This window comes from Nothobranchius furzeri, chromosome 9 (assembly GCF_043380555.1).
Source record: "Nothobranchius furzeri strain GRZ-AD chromosome 9, NfurGRZ-RIMD1, whole genome shotgun sequence".
NCBI classification, from domain to species: Eukaryota; Metazoa; Chordata; class Actinopteri; order Cyprinodontiformes; family Nothobranchiidae; genus Nothobranchius; species Nothobranchius furzeri.
In genome coordinates, this window is record NC_091749.1 from 48,287,923 (window position 1) to 48,306,293 (window position 18,371).

An 18,371-nucleotide genomic window follows, 5' to 3' on the forward strand; every position below is an offset into this window, starting at 1 on the left:
GTGTAAAACATAAAAGCTTCTTGCCTTATTTCAATGGTTCAGGCTGTGTGTGTGTGTGTGTGTGTGTGTGCGTGTGCGTGTGCGTGTGTGTGTGTGTGTGTGTGTGTGTGTGTGTGTGTGTGTGTGTGTGTGGAGGAGGGGTTCTTGACTCACTTTTGGACCCCTTGGTAACAACTAAGCCTGGTCTACACACCACAGCTTGCTAGGTATTGATGTTGACACTGTTCGTAACTTTATGACCACACTGGACTTCCAGCACGATGATGTCCAACTAATCAAACTGGTCCCGTGCACACAACAGTGAGTTCGCTGTACTCTAGTGTCCTCTGTAGTCTCCAGATCTCAATCCAGGTCATTGTTTCTAACAGTTTATTGAATCTCTGTGATGAAAGATTAAATCCGTTCTGAAGGTAAAAGTGGGTCCAACCAAACGTGTATTTTTCCCTCATTCAAATGTGACTTTATTTCAAGAGGGATGTCTTATAGACAGTGTCAGATGTTATGAATGATGTCCCGCAGCAAGATAATTATGTCTAATTCCTACCTGGCAATGGATCCTGTCATCACAAGAGTGCCACTCGACTCTTATTAAAATTTGCTGTGGGGGAGACTTGTTTCCTCTCAGTTAGACTACCTCTGCCAAGGTCACAGCGGAAGACATTTACAGACGTTCACCTTGAAAAATTGAGCTTCTTGGGATCAGATTAACACCATTACCACCTGACATTTATCTAATCACATGTTGGAGAGATAGTCAGCGCACATTCAGAATCAGTCATTTGAGCTTCAGCAAATAGGAAAGTAGATTTTATCCCAGTTTTTGTCTTGTTGGGAGAAATTAAAAGGAGGGGGGATGAAATGGCAGCAGTAAGCTGAAGCCTATAAGATGCAAACCGTTCCTATACATTTAGTGACCAAGTTGCTCTTCCCATTTATTAGCAGTCTCAGCAGTTCCACGTGTCAGTGACAGGAAAGTCAAGAAGACGTAGGTTTACAGAGCCTCCTCAAACACGCCAGAACTCTCACAGATGATCCACATATTAGCCTTGAGTTTAATGAGGAAAATAACTCACAAGCTGCCAAATGGGAGACCACCTCCTGCAAATAAACTCAGGAAGTCTCATTACTAGTCTCCTTTTAACATGATAGCAACATGCACTTGAATTTATGTGCAACTGACATGCTGACTTATTATGGGGTGTAAGTAAGTGTAAGATTTTCAGCAGGATGGCTAAATTTAAACATATTTAGAATTTTCTTTAAATCAATAAAACTGTGTTCACATGACAACTGTTTGACATCTGTGTCGACAGTCTTGGTTTCTGAGAGAAAATGAATATCTTTAAAGCTCATCGTGAGGTTGGAGCTCATGCAGATTTCTGCTTTCCAGTCCAGGCTGCCGGAGCAGCTGGCTCCTCACAGCACACCGCCTGGCGACAGCTCCCCGGGCTGATAAATGCTCTGACAGAGGTAAGAGACGCTCATTCAAGTCTGGGACACGCCATATCCAGAAGAACTCAGTCAGATGGAACGTTAAGTTTAAGAAGAAGACCAACTAGACATTAAGAACTAATCTTCCCGTTTTTATGCGTCTTGGCGCGGTGTGGCGCACAGCAGAAGGTGAGCGCACATGGGCGAACATTTGTCAGTTTAAGTCAGTGACCGAAAAAGAAAAAAAAAACGTGAGGAAAGTTTAGCCTGGGACAGTAGAGTAACAGGAACTTTTTTTTTTTGTCCTGCTCCCGGTCAGGGGAACTTGAGGAGGATTTCTGCCGTGGCACGTGGGATGAGACCACCGAATTTGGAGCAGTCGGACACCACTCTAAGTGCGCATGAATCACGGACACCTGTTGGAAACGACAGAATTCTGCATAGAGACAAAATGCAGGAGGACGGTGCTGTTCCTACAGATGTCACCTCTATTCACCTGCATCCTTATTTATCTCAACCGCGGATGTCTGTGCGGATGTCAGTGTACAGCACCGGCGTGCGTCCAGTCCTCACTCGCGCCTACATCCAAGGACGGGTGTATAACTTTCTGGAGAGGCCGTCTGGCTGGAAGTGCTTCGTGTATCACTTCGCAGTGTGAGTCTTTTCATTTCTTTAATCTCCCTCGTCCGTGGGGCATTCAAGGGCATAATTGCAACTCAGATCCTAATTAATCAGGGAGTTTGTTGCTCGTGTTGCGCATTGGAAGTCCTTACTACAAAGAACTGTTAATCCTGTGAATTTAAGAAAGATGCTGCTCAGATACCACAGCACAACAGGAATCCCCTCTAGGATCATGTAAAGACGGGCTTGCGTAGGCACAGAGAAGTAGAAAAAAGTCAGAGTTCATCAAATTTATGTGAATATCTGAAAATAAGAGTAAATACTCTTGGGATCACTAAACGAATATTACACACATTTTTCATGTGGGAAACATTTTTTCCCCAGACCAGAGCAGACCAAGTGCAACATAGAGGAGCTGCTGGTTTTGCACTAAGTGATCTCAAACAGCACTGCTAATCAGTCTGGACAGAGGGCATAATAACATATTCACATGTATTAATCTATCCACAAATAAAATGCTACAGGCTCAAACATTTTTTCTAAATAATTTTATTTTCCTGATGCAACCCACCTCTCAGAAATTCACTTTAGCATAAACTTTAGAACCCAGGCAGAGGTTTAGGAATGTGGGATATGATTTTTCCAGCACACCCCCATGTGTGCTCTCTGTCCCCTTGTGCTGGCACTGATAGCAGGCAGCTAAACTTGGCAGGATGGAGGTTGTGGAGGATGTAGTGGCCCAGTCTCATGCTGCCTCCCTGTGACCCTGTGGTGTTGGGAGGAATGCAGCCTGTCAGAGCAGGTTAGCGTCTGACACAAAGGGAGCACCATCAGATGTAATGCAAGTCAAGAGAAGATGAAACACATTAGAATAAGGATGCTGATCACAGAGAAACCTTGTTTTATCTTTTACATTTTTTACAGGCTGCAAGTCAGGTGCGATATGGCTGTTTTATACTTCTGCGATCCATGTTTTGTTAGCAAAATATTCCATAAAACACTATAGATTTTAAAGAATTAGTCTAAAGAAATAGAAATACAAGACCCTATATTATATATAGATATTAACTTAAATGTGGTTGTGTTGTCATTAAGAATCATCCTGACACATTCTGTGTTCCACACATTGACCCACACCTTTACTTAAAAGACTAAGCTCACTGAGAAACCGTTTTTAATTGTTATTCATGAAATTGTATTGGTCACTCTGAGTTGAACATCCAGGCTAAACGTGAAAGTAGTCTTCTACCTGCACTTCCTGCATTAGACACCAATAGAACATAGTCAATTGTACGTGAAATTGAAAAACTGACTCACCCATCTTGGCTCGTGATGTGAAAGGCTGTTGTTGGTTTAGTGTCCAGGAGAGCTAATTAGCATTAGCAACTCCACCACACAGCAGAGCTCCGTCAGGCTTGTGTTATTTGTGGAGGTGAAGCATCAATGTTGTAAAGCAGAGTCAGTGGTAGAGTTGTGTTGCTGTTAGACAATTAGATGTTGAAATATCATGAAATATGACTCCAAATCCTGCTTTGCTCTACTTCCCTCTCCTTAGGCTAACTTCACTTCCTGAAACAGGAGAGCCAGAGCTTTTTTCACCATAGAGATAGACTCACAAAGCATTTTTTATACTAGAGATCATTGGCCTAGAAATCTAGATGGACCGTAGCAGAAGGCAAAAGGATTCTAGCTACACTCCATTGTAGCCTCAGTAGGTCTACCATTGGCCTGAGTAGTTTTGTGTCTTGCCAGTCAGAGTGCTCTATTGGTTTGGTGGGCAGACTGTTACTGCGATTGAGCCAAACAACCAAATTGGCGAAGGCTCATTTGAAATGTCTTTGGCATCAACTTAGGACTATGAAAACTTTGGTTTTTCTTTGAGTCAAGAGTATGTAGATCACATATATCAGACTCAAGGCCCACGGGCCAGATGCGGCCCGCGGAGCATTTTTATGTGGCCAGCGAGATAAATATCAAAAATATATTAAAACTGGCCCGCTGGCCGATTTTACCGCAAAGACTTCAACTCCCATGATGCTTTGCGGCGTCAGCGTGGAGCCGACGCACCCCCGCCTTTGTGTTTTTTCCAGCGCCTGCTGCCGGTGTCTGTAGCTCCGCTGTCTTGGACAAACTACACTCCTCTCACTCAGCGCCGAGTTCACTCAGCTGTTTTCTGACGTTGAAGCCCAGAAACAGAGATTCTAACCGCTCAGTAATGTGTTCACGACTGAAAGAGAAAGTTTTCCAACTAACGTCCAGACAGAGCTGATATAACTCCAGCGAGCAGCGACACGCTCAAACCAGCATGGCTCTGTGGTTGCTGTCGTTGTGTTTCCTCCCCGACACACAACAACGTGGTCAAGCTGCTCAGACATGTTCATCAGCACAAACCCATGTGAGCACCTGTTGTCATCTAATGTTGTCATTATTATGATGAAGATGAACAAAACAACAGGAGTCTCCTCCTCAGCTCAGATCAACCCCATGATGCAGGTATCTGGCTGGAACAGGTGAGCATCACAGTAAACCAGTGGAGCAAACTGAGCTTTAAATATGTTGGTTTTATAGTCTTTTTCTGCTCCAAAACATGAAAGTTAACAGGTGAGATGTTGCATTTTCATTTAAGATAAAATTATATTTTTATTTTGTTGTTGGCCCGTGAGAAAAGATTTAACCTACAGTAGACAGGAAGTGGAAAGGCTGCAGATAGATGAATAGAATCGAAAATCCCTTTATTGTTCCTTAGTGGGGACAGCTAGACGTCACAGCAGCGATGACACGTATTACAGGAGAAAAAAGTAGAATAAAAATAAGAAAAATGAATAAACAATAAAACATAAATCCTGAATAGATTTTTAAAATGTTGATTATACCACAAGTAATGAATACCACTGATGCCTTTTATTTAAAACGGACTTGCTCGTGTGTAATTTGGTTATTCTACATTCAGTGTTAATGCAGAAATAAGTATGTTTCCAAATTTAAAGGTTCAAAATTGCATATATGTTGATAAAGAAAATGTGCAAATTTGCCGTCACTTTTTCAAAAAATATTAAGTTTGGCCCTCGACTCCGTCCCAGAGTTTCATTTCGGCACCGTGTGAGTTTGAGTTTGACACCCCTGATGTAGAGGTACCAAACACTTTATGTAGAAAGAGAATGTATTTGCGTTGTTGTCGACAGTTTATGGCAAACTGCCCTAAAGCCTGACATCTGTAGCGGTGAGTATATCACATAGTTCGTTGTCAAACAGCATGCAGAAACGGTGTGAAAGACAACCGTAGATCCTGCCCCCTGACTGAGCTCTGTCTATGGGCTGGCCAGACTATATATTCACATATAGAAGAAGGCTTGCCCAGCTATGAGACCACTGCAATTGTATTGAAGAAACATGAACTTGGTCTTTAAAACTTTGCCATTAAATTTGAGGCATCCTTGATGGTTAGCAAAATATCTCCAACAAATGGACAGAATTTAATTAAAACTTCATGAAAATATTTCTAACATGTATGTCTACAACTGATTAACCTTTGGAGTCAGTTAAATTCAAGATGGCCACCTCAGTTAATCAAATTTTACAGACACATAATACGGATAATGACATACAGTTTTACGTGGTATTAGATAAAATTTGTTGACAACATGAACTCTGAGTTCTAACACAACCTTTCCACTGGATGCATAAGTGGTGCATAATGTAATAGACGCGTTTTACCCTTCCTACTGGGAGCGCTTCAGACACGAAACAGCAGCAAAAGCAGTCCACACAGTAGGTCCCACCAGATCACAAAATCACAGGACAATTTCAACACCACGTGTGCTGTTACACGATAACAAGTAAGGAGACAGATGACAGCATGTATCCAAAGCCCTGCCTTGAAAGTTGGCTGGTGACCTGCACCCCTTGATGAGATGCTATTGTTTTAATATCTACTAATGTTTCCAATTTTGATGCAACCTATTTGTTTTACTGTATAAGGTACTATTTTTGGTTGGTTGGTTAGATTACTACTACTACTGCTACATAATACTACATGAGTTGTGTATACAATTATTCTATAGAGCAGTAGTTGATTCTGTAGGCTTCAGCCCCTCTCATCCTTGCACTGCCCTTGTCTGTCATGCTATTTGAAATTTCTTGTTTCTCTAATGTTATTGCCCTATCGGCCTTGGGGTTTAATTAAATTGGCCTTTCACTGTTCCCCCTAAAAAGCATATGATGTCAGCGGCTCTTGTATTGATTGTAAATGCTCAGCAGAGTGAGAAACTGTAAAATGTCTGCGAGAGGGCTGCAGGTTGTAGCATGAAATTGCAAAATTGTACTAAGCTCAGTGACGGAAAGGCTACAAGGTGGAATTTTTGAATCTCCTTCTTTCTGAAAATGTTTCCACTGGCTGGCATTTCACATAAACAAGGTCAAAGTTAAAGATTACATTTTATCTTTTGTATTTGCTTCTGTTGGCGTGAATAGCAACAAAACCACTAAAACTAGATGGAATTTTAGTCATTTTTCTACACAAAGAAAATAAAAAACTGCACATGCAAGTCTGAAAATCGTGCATTTGAAAGTTCAGTTATGTTATAAAGTGTTCTACTTTGAAATTAATTTTGGAGATTTTTTCCCAACTCTCTTGTGTTTTAGTGAGATTTTGTGGTCGTATTGTGTTACGCTTTCCAGGAAGTTTTGAGGGTCGAACTTTGTTTAGCAAATGTTTGAAGGTAAAAAAGTAACAGTTTCAGAAAAGTTTGACCTTTATTCTTTACCAGGAAGTCAAACATCAGAGTGGGTGAAACCCTATATAGGCTTTGTGTGTTATGTGACTTAGGTGACATACAAGGGAAACTAAAAAGAAAATAGAATATGCTGCAAAGGTACATTTATTTCAGTAATTCATCTTAGACTGAGAAACCATCTAAAGGCTCAGGAACCCACTGCATGTGTTTTGATTCATTAGTGTGACACTTTAAGTCTAGAATTTTGAACCTTTTCATAATATTCGAATTGTCTGGAATTTCGAATGTGCGGTTTTCATCAGCTGTAAGTCGTAATCATCACAATAATAACAAATGCAGGCTTGAATTATCTGGTGTAGCATTTATTTAGAATGCCCTATTTATTAGTTTCACCTTTTAAGTTGAATTATTAAAATAAATGAACGTTTGCACAATGTTCTAATTTTTAGAGTTCCTCCTAGATTGAGATGTTTTTTGTTATAGTAAAAGTAACAAAGTAAAGGCGCAGTCTGCGTTCTTGAAAAAATCTGTTCAAGCTAAAAACAACAAAGGTCCGACCCCTTTCTTTAGGCTCCCCCTTGAGTCACACAGTCTGATAGTGGCAGAGTACGGTTGTGCTGTTTGTGACAGACACACAAGAGCAGTCACACAGCTCTTCTGAATTTCCAGAACCATCTCCAAGCTGAACCTCCTACCACTCGCACTGGAATGGCTATGGTTTTTCCAGGATTGTGCATTTCAGAGGCAACTCGCATATTTTATTTTTTAACAAAACATTGCATTAATTGGTTGCCATTGGAATATAGGAGCATTTCAAGCAATCTGGCAAAAATGGTGCCAGAAAAACATCTCACACTGTGCCTTTGACGTTCTTTTGGGCACTAAAACGTATGTATCAAAGTTAGTGCACTTAATAAATCAAATCTCATAAAATCAACATTAAGATTATTTATGTTTCATAAATCATTTGTTTTGTATTTGCAAATCCCCTTTTTCCTGAGCTGCTGTCAAACAGTTAAATCTGATGTTTTGGTCCTCTGCATCATGTATTCCTCCCACATGCTGAGAATAGACATGTCAGCAGGGAGAGTTAAAAGAGAGCGACTCATAAAGTGCTTTTAAAACTCAGCTCTATTAAGCTGAATCACATATTTTGACAGCCAGAGGAAGGAAAGTCAGACACAAGTGTTAACAATTTAACAAAAAGACTGTGAGATCACAGATTGGGATCTGTCTCCATTAGAGCACTGCTTTGACGCACTGAAAAGATTTTATTGTTTGGTTAACAGAAAAAACAAAACAATCAGCATTTTCTTTTTTATTCTATCTCAAACTGCTTAAGTTCTTTATATTACTTTATAAAACTCAAACGTGAGGCACATAAACAAGGCCACTCTTCTTTTTGTTCGTTATAAATCACTTGAAGTTTTAGTTTATGTCAATGTCCACTTTGTTTTTTAGAGCACAGGGCTAATCGAAATGGAATTGACAAGTCAGATTTAAAAAAATCAGAAAGCATCCAGCAAATAAATAAGTGCCGTAAAATCAAACATAAAAATGAGACGTTTACAACAAATTAGATTAAAAGCGAACTAAAACAAACACCACACTTTATTAAAACCCTTATTGGACTCTAAGTGAACTAGAGGTAAAAGCAAAGATAAGAGTGAGTCTGAAGAGGAATTAAAAAGATTGTACAGACTCTGCAGAGGAAATGTCGGGGCAGGTCGTTCCATAGGAGCTGCCACTGCAAAGGCCTGATTCCCTCTGTGCTTTAAATTTAGATCTCAGCCGAGTGTGGAGCATCTGGCTGCCTGATGTCCATGGTCTTTTAGGGTTACAAACATGATGCAGTTCAGTTAAATAGCTGGATGCTTAATTATTGATAACCTTAAACATCAGCAAAGGGATATTAAAAGCAATGAGGAAATGCAGGAAACCAGTGTAATTCTGCTAAAAGTGATGTTAAATAGAAGCAGTGAAGTCTGAACAATGGAATAGAGATGTAATGGATATGTTTTTAAGGTATCTTTAAATAAGGAAATATTTAATTGTTGTGGTCTGATTCTATTATTATTTAAAACTGGATCCAGTTGATTGATTTAAAAAAACAATCTGAAAACACTCCAAGACACAGTTGGACAGCATCGAGAAGCAAGCTGGCCAAGCGCACTCCAATGATTTCCATAAACTACGACTTCTGCCTTGATTTAATTTAGAGTCTGAAAATTCAGGACCCAGTCTTTAATGTCATCACGTCATGTCATGTTATCACAACAGAGGTCTAATAGGGCGTCCACACTAGCGCTGGCTCCACTCCGCCTAGATACCGTAGAAAGTGTTCACATCCTCATGGTCTGGATCCACGCTCAACCAGTCGTTTTTTCAGCCCTCTTCCCAGGGTGGTCTGCTCAGGGATGAATTGGCCCAACACACCTACTGCCGACTGATTGGCCGGCTCAAATTCACGCCTACCATTAGGGGGAGCCTCCAATAATTTAATAGACTCAGCCAGCTGGGGGCTTCCCACATTTGTGTGATTCATTATCGCGTTGGATACTGAGGAGTCAACAGTGCCTTTGACTGAAGCCGTGTCTTTTTCTCTATCTGTCTCTGAGGAGCAAACACACACACACACACACACACACACACACACACACACACACACACGCACGCACACACACACACACACACATATACACACACAAAATCAGCAATTCTAAATAAGTGATGTAAAAATGAAACTAGTCCAATTTATGATGGTATAGATCACGTGTCAGACACAAGGCCCGCGGGCCAGATGTGGCCTGCCACAAGTATCTTAAAATAAGTGTATGCCGCTTCAAAGCGCACATTGGCTATAAACTACATTTCCCATAATGCATGGCAATTGTGTTCCCAGTACAGTGACTCACCACTAGATCTCAGTGTATCCACTTCCATGTTTAATTAATGCAACAAGTGAAAATAACTGTCCACACATCATCCCAAAATGTCCAGGAAGAGAAAGATTGATGCAGAAGGAAGGGTGTTTCAACAAAGATGGAACATGTTGATGCTTCAAGGAGAAAAACCGGTATGTCTTTACAGTCATTAGCGTCCATGCTACTAGCATCAGCGTCTGCAGCGTCTGCCTCGGACAAACTGAGAACTCTCCTCTTACTCAGTAACACGTTTACTCAGCAATTAGCCGACTTTGAAGCCCAGAAATGGATTTTAACAGCTCAACATAGAAATCGCACCGACCAACTTCCAGACCGAGATGATTTAACTCCAGTTTAGTGACACGCTCAAGTCACTATGACTCTGTGGCTGCTGCGGCTTTAATCCCCCTCCCCGACACAACTGCATGGTCCAGATGCTCTCCATGTCCAGCAGCACAAACCTGTGTGAGTAACGGTTTCTCACTGATGAACTCCTTCCTCAGCTCAGAGCCCAATCCCACAGATGCAGGTCTGGCTGGAACAGGTGAGCATCACAGGAAATCAGAGTGGAGAAAACTGGGATTGAATTATTTTGGTTTTATTAATGTTGGGGTTATTAGGAGCGAACAATTAGTAAGCGTTAACTTACTTTTGGATTCTTCAATAAATTCTGTAAATATGAGAATATTTACTGATTTATTAATTAATTAAGATATTCTTAGACATCTCCGGGGCACCACCCCGTTCTACCGGGGAAAATTGAATCCAAAACTCTTATCAGTCTTTCTTGAAGTTCTTAGAATCCTTGGAGCAGAGACTTCTCTTCGACACAACAAAGCTACTGGAGACGAAAATCTGAATTTTATAACGTTTAATTAACAATTTGTCAAATGAATAAACAGTGGCATAAATGAATAATAACCATGTGATATAATAAAAGGATGTATATTCAAAATAATGTTCAAGGTGTTTTGTGTGTATGTATGTGTGTGTGTGTTTCTAAAATGGAGTCTGTATACAAGATGGCTGACCCCTTTGTCTGGCTAAAGTGTGGGTGGCAACTTGCACTTTAACTTCCAAGGCACTTAGAATCATAAGTAACTTAACCTTAAATTCACTCAAAAATTTCAAAGAATCATGAAACAACACAAAAGATTAATCACGAATAATATCTTTTAGTTTAACCACGTGGTCAAGCAGAAAACATTTAAAGATACCAAACAATGATCAATAAGCAGTTTATTCTTTCAAAATGACCCGACGGACGTATTGGGAGCGAAAGAGGAAAACACGAAACTACTTTTTAAGCAATAGCGCAGTTTTATTGCTTATTCTGGACTATAGAGGAAACGGAAGAAGGAAAGAGAGAGAAGGAGATGAGTTTCTGATCACCAGAACAGTGAAGCGTCCTTCACTGTTTGATTTGACGGTTCTCCGTGTTTCTCCGCAGTTTGGCGTCGTCCGTCGGTTTGATGGTTTTCTCCGTTGTTTGGCATTCTCCGTGAGTGTTTCTCCACGGGCTGGACACAAAGAGAACGAAGTTTCTTTTGTGTTGAGTTTGACAACTTTCAGCGTCTCTGAGAGCTGGATGGAGCTCCGCTCGTTCCCAGTCAGGTCCTGATGGAGTTGGAGTGGCTTTCCAGCGGTTCCGTGGCTCAACTTGGGCACTTAGAGCTTCCGCGTGCTCAAGGGAGTCGGAGCGTTCGACAAGCGTGTCCTTACCGCCAGGTATCCTGGGCAAAAGAACGAAGTTTCTTTGTCTTTGTTGATGATTTATAGCTTGAGTTCGCGGGAAAGCGTCCATGCTCCCGCCTCCTGCAGAACGTGTTTCTGGTATTAGGCGGTGACATCATCCCAATGCTTCCGTGTGCAAAGCATCATGGGAAATGAAGTTTCTTGGCGCTGATGTGATTATTTGCTTTTCAGAGCAATTTAAGCACAGTCATTTTGGAGAAAATCACTGCATAGTAATTTCCTCATGAGGTCAGACCCTCAACATTAACCTTTTCTGCTCCAAAGCATGAACGTTAATAGGTGAGATATTGCATTTTCATTTAAGAGAATTACTATTTTTTATTTATGTTGTTGGCCTGTGAAAAAAGATTCCACCTACTTTAAAATGGGAAAGATAGAAGAATAGAATAGAAATAAAATAGAACATCCCTTAATTGTCCCTCAGTGGGGAAAGTTTGACACCACAGCAGCAATAACATCCATGACAGGAGCAACAAATGAGAGTAAAAAATAAAGAAAAACAAGAAAACATAAAATAGAAACACTTAAAATATTCAAAAGATAAAAAAATAAGAAGAAATGCTGAATATATTCAGTTTTTTAGGAATAAATATAAAGAACATTTGACGAATACCACCGATGTGCTTTATTTAAAATCACTTGCTCGTATGTAATTTGGTTACTCCACATTCAGCGTTACTGCAAAAATAAGTTTGTTTCCAAGTGAAAAGGTTCAACCATTCATATCTGTAGATAAAGGAAAATGTCCACATTTACAGTCACTTTAAAAAAAAAATTGAGTTTGGCCCGCGACTTAGTCCCAGTTTGTCATTTTGGCCCAGTGTGAATATGAGTTCGACACCCCCCTGGTATAGATGATGGTATATAGAGCAGGATGCATTATCACAGTCAGAGTCTCCAAAAGCAGCGCTGCTCATGGCTGCTTTTGTTAAATTTAAGGGAGACACTGCAGACTTCTCCGAAGATTCCACGTTCCTGACAAGTGTGTGTGAACAAACAGTAAATGGCATAAGTGGGGCAGAGACCTCCAGTTCAAAACAGGGAAAGATTTTAATCTCATTAGCGTAACTTAAAAAGGACAAACACTTCCATTGGATGCATATGCACCAGGAACAGAACGAGACCCACAATGGACCTTTGGGGTACATCACACCAAATAGGTGCTGAGGAAGAAAAATGTTTCCATGGAAACAGATAAAAGATCTCTCAGACACATAAGGTTTGGACCAAGAAAGAACTGTTATCTTGAGTCAAACATGTTTACGTCTTGACTAAAGAATGCTGTGACTGACTGTGTCAAAGGCAGCAGGTAAATCAAAAGATGGAAAAGAGCAGAGCATCGTGAGCCAATAGATGGAAAGAAGGTCATTGTAAAGCCTTAATTCTGTTTCATGATCTTAATTCTGATTACATTCTAATTGGGCTAATATGATAAAATGAGGTGATAACAGCTTGTGACAGCTCCATCTAGTCCTTAGCGTCACCGCCAGCTCTCAGCCTATCCCTGGCCTTGTTTCAACTCATGCTGTGCAACAGCCTGCAAGTGACTATCAATAATTGATAGGAGCAACGCTTTGAGCTTTGTTTAGAGTTCAGTGGTGTCTGTGCTGCGGAGCCGATGCATTGTTTTTTGTGTTGCTACACCAAGCCCCAGGGTGCCAGAAGGAGACACAGAGGCTGTATTATCTGAGAGGCCTGGGGGTAAAGAAAGACAGGAAGTAAAATATGATGGAGCAGTTAGTGGCGAGGAAAAGACGAGTCAGACAGTCTTAGCTGAATAAATGGTGAAGCAGAATTGTTTGCTCAGCACACTGACTGTTTATGTTTACTGGCATTTCACATGGCCTGAAATAATTTAAGCTGAGCTGAGCCGACAAATTACCACCACTAGGGAGTATAGTGTTGAGTTGTGTGTCTTTGGATTCTCTACAAGTTCCTCTGTGACATTCATTCATAGAAATGTTCAAATGTGTCCCTAATTCTGAAACTACTTTATGCCACTATTTTGATTTTAATTGAAAACCAGACCAAAAAGTTAAGGATGTGATTTGGATGAATTGTGGTTATTATGTTGTTGTTTTCTCTGTCTGTTCAGTCATTTTAGACAAGACCATCTGCTTCAGCTGTGTTATCCAGCAGCCGCGAGCAGGTCTCTCCTCGGGCTGTTATCTGTGTTAACGTGTAGCGTGCACGTTTTTGCCTCTGTGTGTGTGTGTTAGCTTAAAGGGGAGCATTTGGATTCCTGGCTGGACTTCAATAAACTCTGGCTGTAGCAAGTGGTGATAAGGGTCTTTGTGGTGCAAACATAACTGTCTCTGAACATACTTTCCATCATGGCTGCTGATATATGAACAGCACAGAGATACTTTACGGCTGTTGTTTAAAAGTTTAGGACTATATGAACCAGGTGACAGGTGAGGAACTATCCCTCAGTGCTTTGATTATTTTGCCTGCTTAATGCATTCTTCTTGGAGTCAGTAGCAAATTTGGGGTTGCATTTGAAGCAGATGAAAGTTAAGAAAAACCCTAAAATACAGTGGAAAGCTTTTATGAATGGGAAGGGAAAAATGTTCATGTCAAGTAAGTGCAGCAGTGCAACTAAAACAAGGGAAGCAGGTAAAAGTACAGAAAAGAGCACATAACAGATATTACAGATATCATCTTGTGCCACCTCAGAATGAGATGCCAAGTTAAAATTTTATTTGAAAAAAATGACCCATTTTTTCTTAGATTATTTCCTACATTTAGAACAATTCACTTCACTTTCAAATGGAAACTGCCTCAGAATGGTAACATATGTGGACATAGTTTTTAACTTTTTACCTTTTCCAAAACAAATTTTTGTCTCCTGCACTTGTTACTGTCTAAAAACAGTATTAAGCTATGTTAAATAGACACTGGTTGAGCACTAAGACCAAATGGATAACAACCACTTGTGTTGAAGCCTGTTTCCCATGAGAACCATCCATAAGCTCATCTGTTGGCTCAGCTGATACTTGCTAACGTGTGACTGGCCATCCCTGCCACCTGTGTACTTGACAGTTATGCATTCCTGACATTGCGCAAAAGAGCCTCTAAGCTGTAGTTTATACATATTTTTTGTATACTTACTGTAGACATCCTCCCCCCATCACACACACACACACACACACACACACACACACACACACACACACACACACACTTCTAAAGTCAAATTACGGCCATGGTTACACCACCCTGTGTTTACATTTAAAATAATCTCAACTAATTCTAATTTTTAATTTATATTTTAATATCTCAAACTAAATGTTTCATCTAAATTATTATATCTAAAATAAAAATTTAAATGTAAACTTGAATAATTGTTGAACCATGGTTTATTTGCATATAATGGAAAGGTTTAGCTCACATATTTACCTCTAGATCTAACATTAAAATAGCTGACAAATCTTTCAGGCAGGTGTGAGAAACTCTGTAAACACGGAACACTTTCAGAAATGTAAATAATGATTGTTTATTTGTTATTGTGAGTGACCCAAATATACAGTCAAAATCATTAAAGCTACATTCCAGTTTTCCCCGTTTAGGAATAATGTATGATTTTTTTAGGAATCTGTTAAATGCATTGTAGTAAAATATTGACCATATGTCATTTTTTGGCAACGTTTTCTTCCCGTAGAACTCCACGCAATTTGAATTTGCGTGCCACTCAGCATTAGCCAATAGTGTTGGATAACTGCTTATACAGATGTCAGTCACAGAGCGTTTGCAAGCATTTGAAGACGTATATAGACAGATGCAGACTTAGTGCATAGGAGATATGATGTTAGTGACCTAAAAGGCTTTTATTCACTTTTTATGATATCGGTATCAGTTTATATCAATATTGGAAATTAAGAGTCAGACAATATCGGGGTATCTGATATTGGTAAAAAAAAATCCAATGTCGAGCATTGTGTAGTGAACCTGATTAGGCTCTTTTAATTATGTAGAGTAATGGTTTATGCTCTTTTATGAAAGAGGAACCATCCTACATATTTTATAGTTTTAAGAAGACTCAAAGGTTGTTTTCATCGATAAACTGTCGATAATGTCCGTGGGTCTGTGTTTCAGTTCAATGAAGAGACAAGTTGAAAGTTATAAGATTTATTTCTTCAAATTAAACTAATGATTTTGAAATAACAAGCAGCGGTACAACTATCAACATCGGCAACTTTGTTGAACAATCTTTAACAGTTGATATTGTAAACTTGCTCAAATAGACCTTGTGTTGGACGTGCTGAAGGTTGAGTGTGAGGTGAAGTGATTATGGATGCGTGTGTGTGAAATGTAGTGAAAATTGAGAATAAGGTGAGATGAATGCGTGTGTGTATCTGATTTTGCTTCAGGAAGAAACAGGTGTCTGAGTGAAAAGTGATGGTTTGAATAAACTTAGGTTTTGTTGGAAAAGATGCATCAGACGCTATCTCTCGTGGACTGCCTCACCGTATTGGGACCCTCCTTTTAGACCCGGGACGTCAAAGGACGATGTTTCATCCAGGGGTGACACCTCGGCTGACAGAGAAGACGAAGGCGTGCTGCGACCCGGTCCAGGAGATGACCTCGGTACACGTGATGATGAAGCGTTTGCAGATGCGCTTTCTTAAGTTTAATTACTCAGAAAATCAAAGACTCTGGACGAGTCTGCGTTAGCGGTTGTAATTCAGCTATTCCTGTCTGGCTTGACAGGAATAGCGTGAAGGGGTGGGGGGTGGGGGGGTGGGGGGCTCCGTTCCCCCCGTTAGCGGTTGTTCACACGTCCTCTCTCTCCCGTTGTCAAACACGAACTGAATCATAAGACTGAAACTAACCAAAAGCCTTTCTCTTCTCAAAGCAAAACGTGTGCGTCAGCAAATGTGTTTTGGAGTTTACTGTGAGAGTCTGTGTGTGTGTGAATGTTTGAGTGTGTGAAGGTCACCACTAAAACATCCTCAGAACATTATTTAATTAAGCAGTGATTCATTAGTTATTATGATTACCCAAAGCATAATAATCATTCATTTGATTAAACACATGTATAATGAGCAAAATGATAATGATTATTCTTTAACATTAAAATAAAGAAAAGGAAGTTTAAGACTTGTTATGTTATGACTACTTCCATGGGAACAACATCTTCTGGCACGAAGCTGCAGGTGGCAGATGTTATGGTTTCTCCCAGACTCGCTGGCGTTCAGGTCTTAATCTGTGGGTGAAAGTTCTCAGCGACCCAGCTCTTGACCCAGCCGAGTCAAATGACCTTTGGCACAGAAAACCCATATTTCCTCATGTTACAATTGATACTAATAACCATAAAACAATGTATTTTAGTTTTGTTGGTCGGCTAGAGGTGCACATTCATGAACGAGATGCCTTGCTTTCAGCAGTAAATACGTAAGTGGTGAGAATGGCTTATAGGAAAGATTTGTCAGCCTCTAGATGGTGTAGGAACTGTCTTCTGCATAAAGAAGAATGAGAATCCTGGAAGTGATGGTGTGTCTCCCATAGAACCCTGATCTCAACATCATGGCTTGTGTCTGGATTTACAATGAGACAGAATGATGGGAGGAAGCCCGCACCCAGAGAAGATCTGTGGTTGGTTCTCCAACATGTTTGGAACACCCTACCATCCTAGTTCCTTCAACAACTGTGTTCAAGTGTAGCTAGAAGAACTGGTGCTGTTTTGAAGGCAGAGGGCGGCCAACACCAGATATGGATTTGATTTAGAGTTCTCTTTTGTTCACTCACTGCTTTTTTTGTTGTTGTTTTTTATTTTTATTTTTTTGATTGATGAAAATAAGTGTTTAACACTTCCATTTCTGACAGCATTCTTTGTTTACAGCGTTTTCACACCTGCCTTTGTTAAATGTAAACATGCTGGTACGAGACAGTTTTTTGGCAGCTTCCATTTTAAATGTGATAAAAGTATTCTAAATGTTGGAAATATCAGCTAAAAAACTGTTTTAGCAGTTTACACATGGCATCCCATACCATAGGCTGTTTCTTTTTTCAAGGGCACACATTTGTTTTATCATTCTTTCGCATATCTCATTTCCTCAGGTGTTCCCCTGTTCTCTGTGGCCTAGTTTTTTATCCTGAGACTTTGCTTGTTTTTTCCTTGACTGGAAACACCATGCTTTTGCTACTTTCTTCTACTCTGACACATTTACATTTGATTAACCAATTAAAAAGTCAGCAAATGAAGCAGGCCGGACTAGACTACAAAAGAACAATCAGAGTCGGGAGCTGGCAGCTGTTTGAACCTACCGGTAACCTGACATTATAAACTGATGTTTATGCCAGTAACAGTTATGTCTAAAGGGGGTAAAATGTCCACAGCTGGCAGTAAAAGCAGTAGATGTGACGATCTGAGAAGTATTTGCATGGTGAGTATACATTTGGGGTTTCCCATGGTTATAAAAGTGCTACGCTGTTGTTATCAGCGAGCGGGAGAGGGGGTGCTGTAGGTCAGTGAACCGAACCGAGCTGAGCCCACGCATCTTGTCGTCTAATCATTTCGATTTTTGTGGATGGTTTTGATATGATCAGCATTTTGTACGGAGAAACGTTCAGCTGTCCCAACTTGATCAATCAGTCTGATTAAAAAATAATAAATACACCTGAAAACAATTCTTACCTTAAGTTGACCTCCACTCATTATTAAAGTAACACTTTTTAAATTTTGTTTTGATAGTATGATGTCATTTCCTGTCATGTTTACAAATATTACTGCACATTTTATAGATTTTTTATTTTACTAATATTGAGAGGCAAAATTTCAAACTGTCAGTGTTCACTTTGGTACTTTCTAATGATTACTGTTAGAGAAACACTTATGAATATAGAGTTTTATGGATACAAAGTGTGAAATGTAAATTTAGCATATTTCTTTACAGTTTCAAGTAGC

At 40.0% G+C, this 18,371-nt stretch overlaps 1 protein-coding gene across 5 annotated transcripts in view; it reads left to right on the top strand.

The window, feature by feature from the left end:
• Positions 1-1,249: 1,249 nt before the first annotated feature.
• Positions 1,250-18,371, top strand: part of kcnq1.1 (potassium voltage-gated channel, KQT-like subfamily, member 1.1) — a 102,101-nt gene continuing 84,979 nt past the window's right edge. Inside the window, exons 1-2 of one of the 5 annotated variants that reach the window (XM_070554506.1) lie at positions 1,250-1,470; positions 1,751-2,085. In XM_070554506.1, the coding sequence (XP_070410607.1) occupies positions 1,333-1,470; positions 1,751-2,085 (473 nt within the window). In that variant the 5' untranslated portion in view covers positions 1,250-1,332. Of the gene's footprint in view, positions 1,621-1,750; positions 2,086-18,371 lie in introns of all 5 variants that reach the window. The other 4 variants (XM_070554505.1, XM_070554508.1, XM_070554507.1 and 1 more) reach the window with 4 other exon arrangements.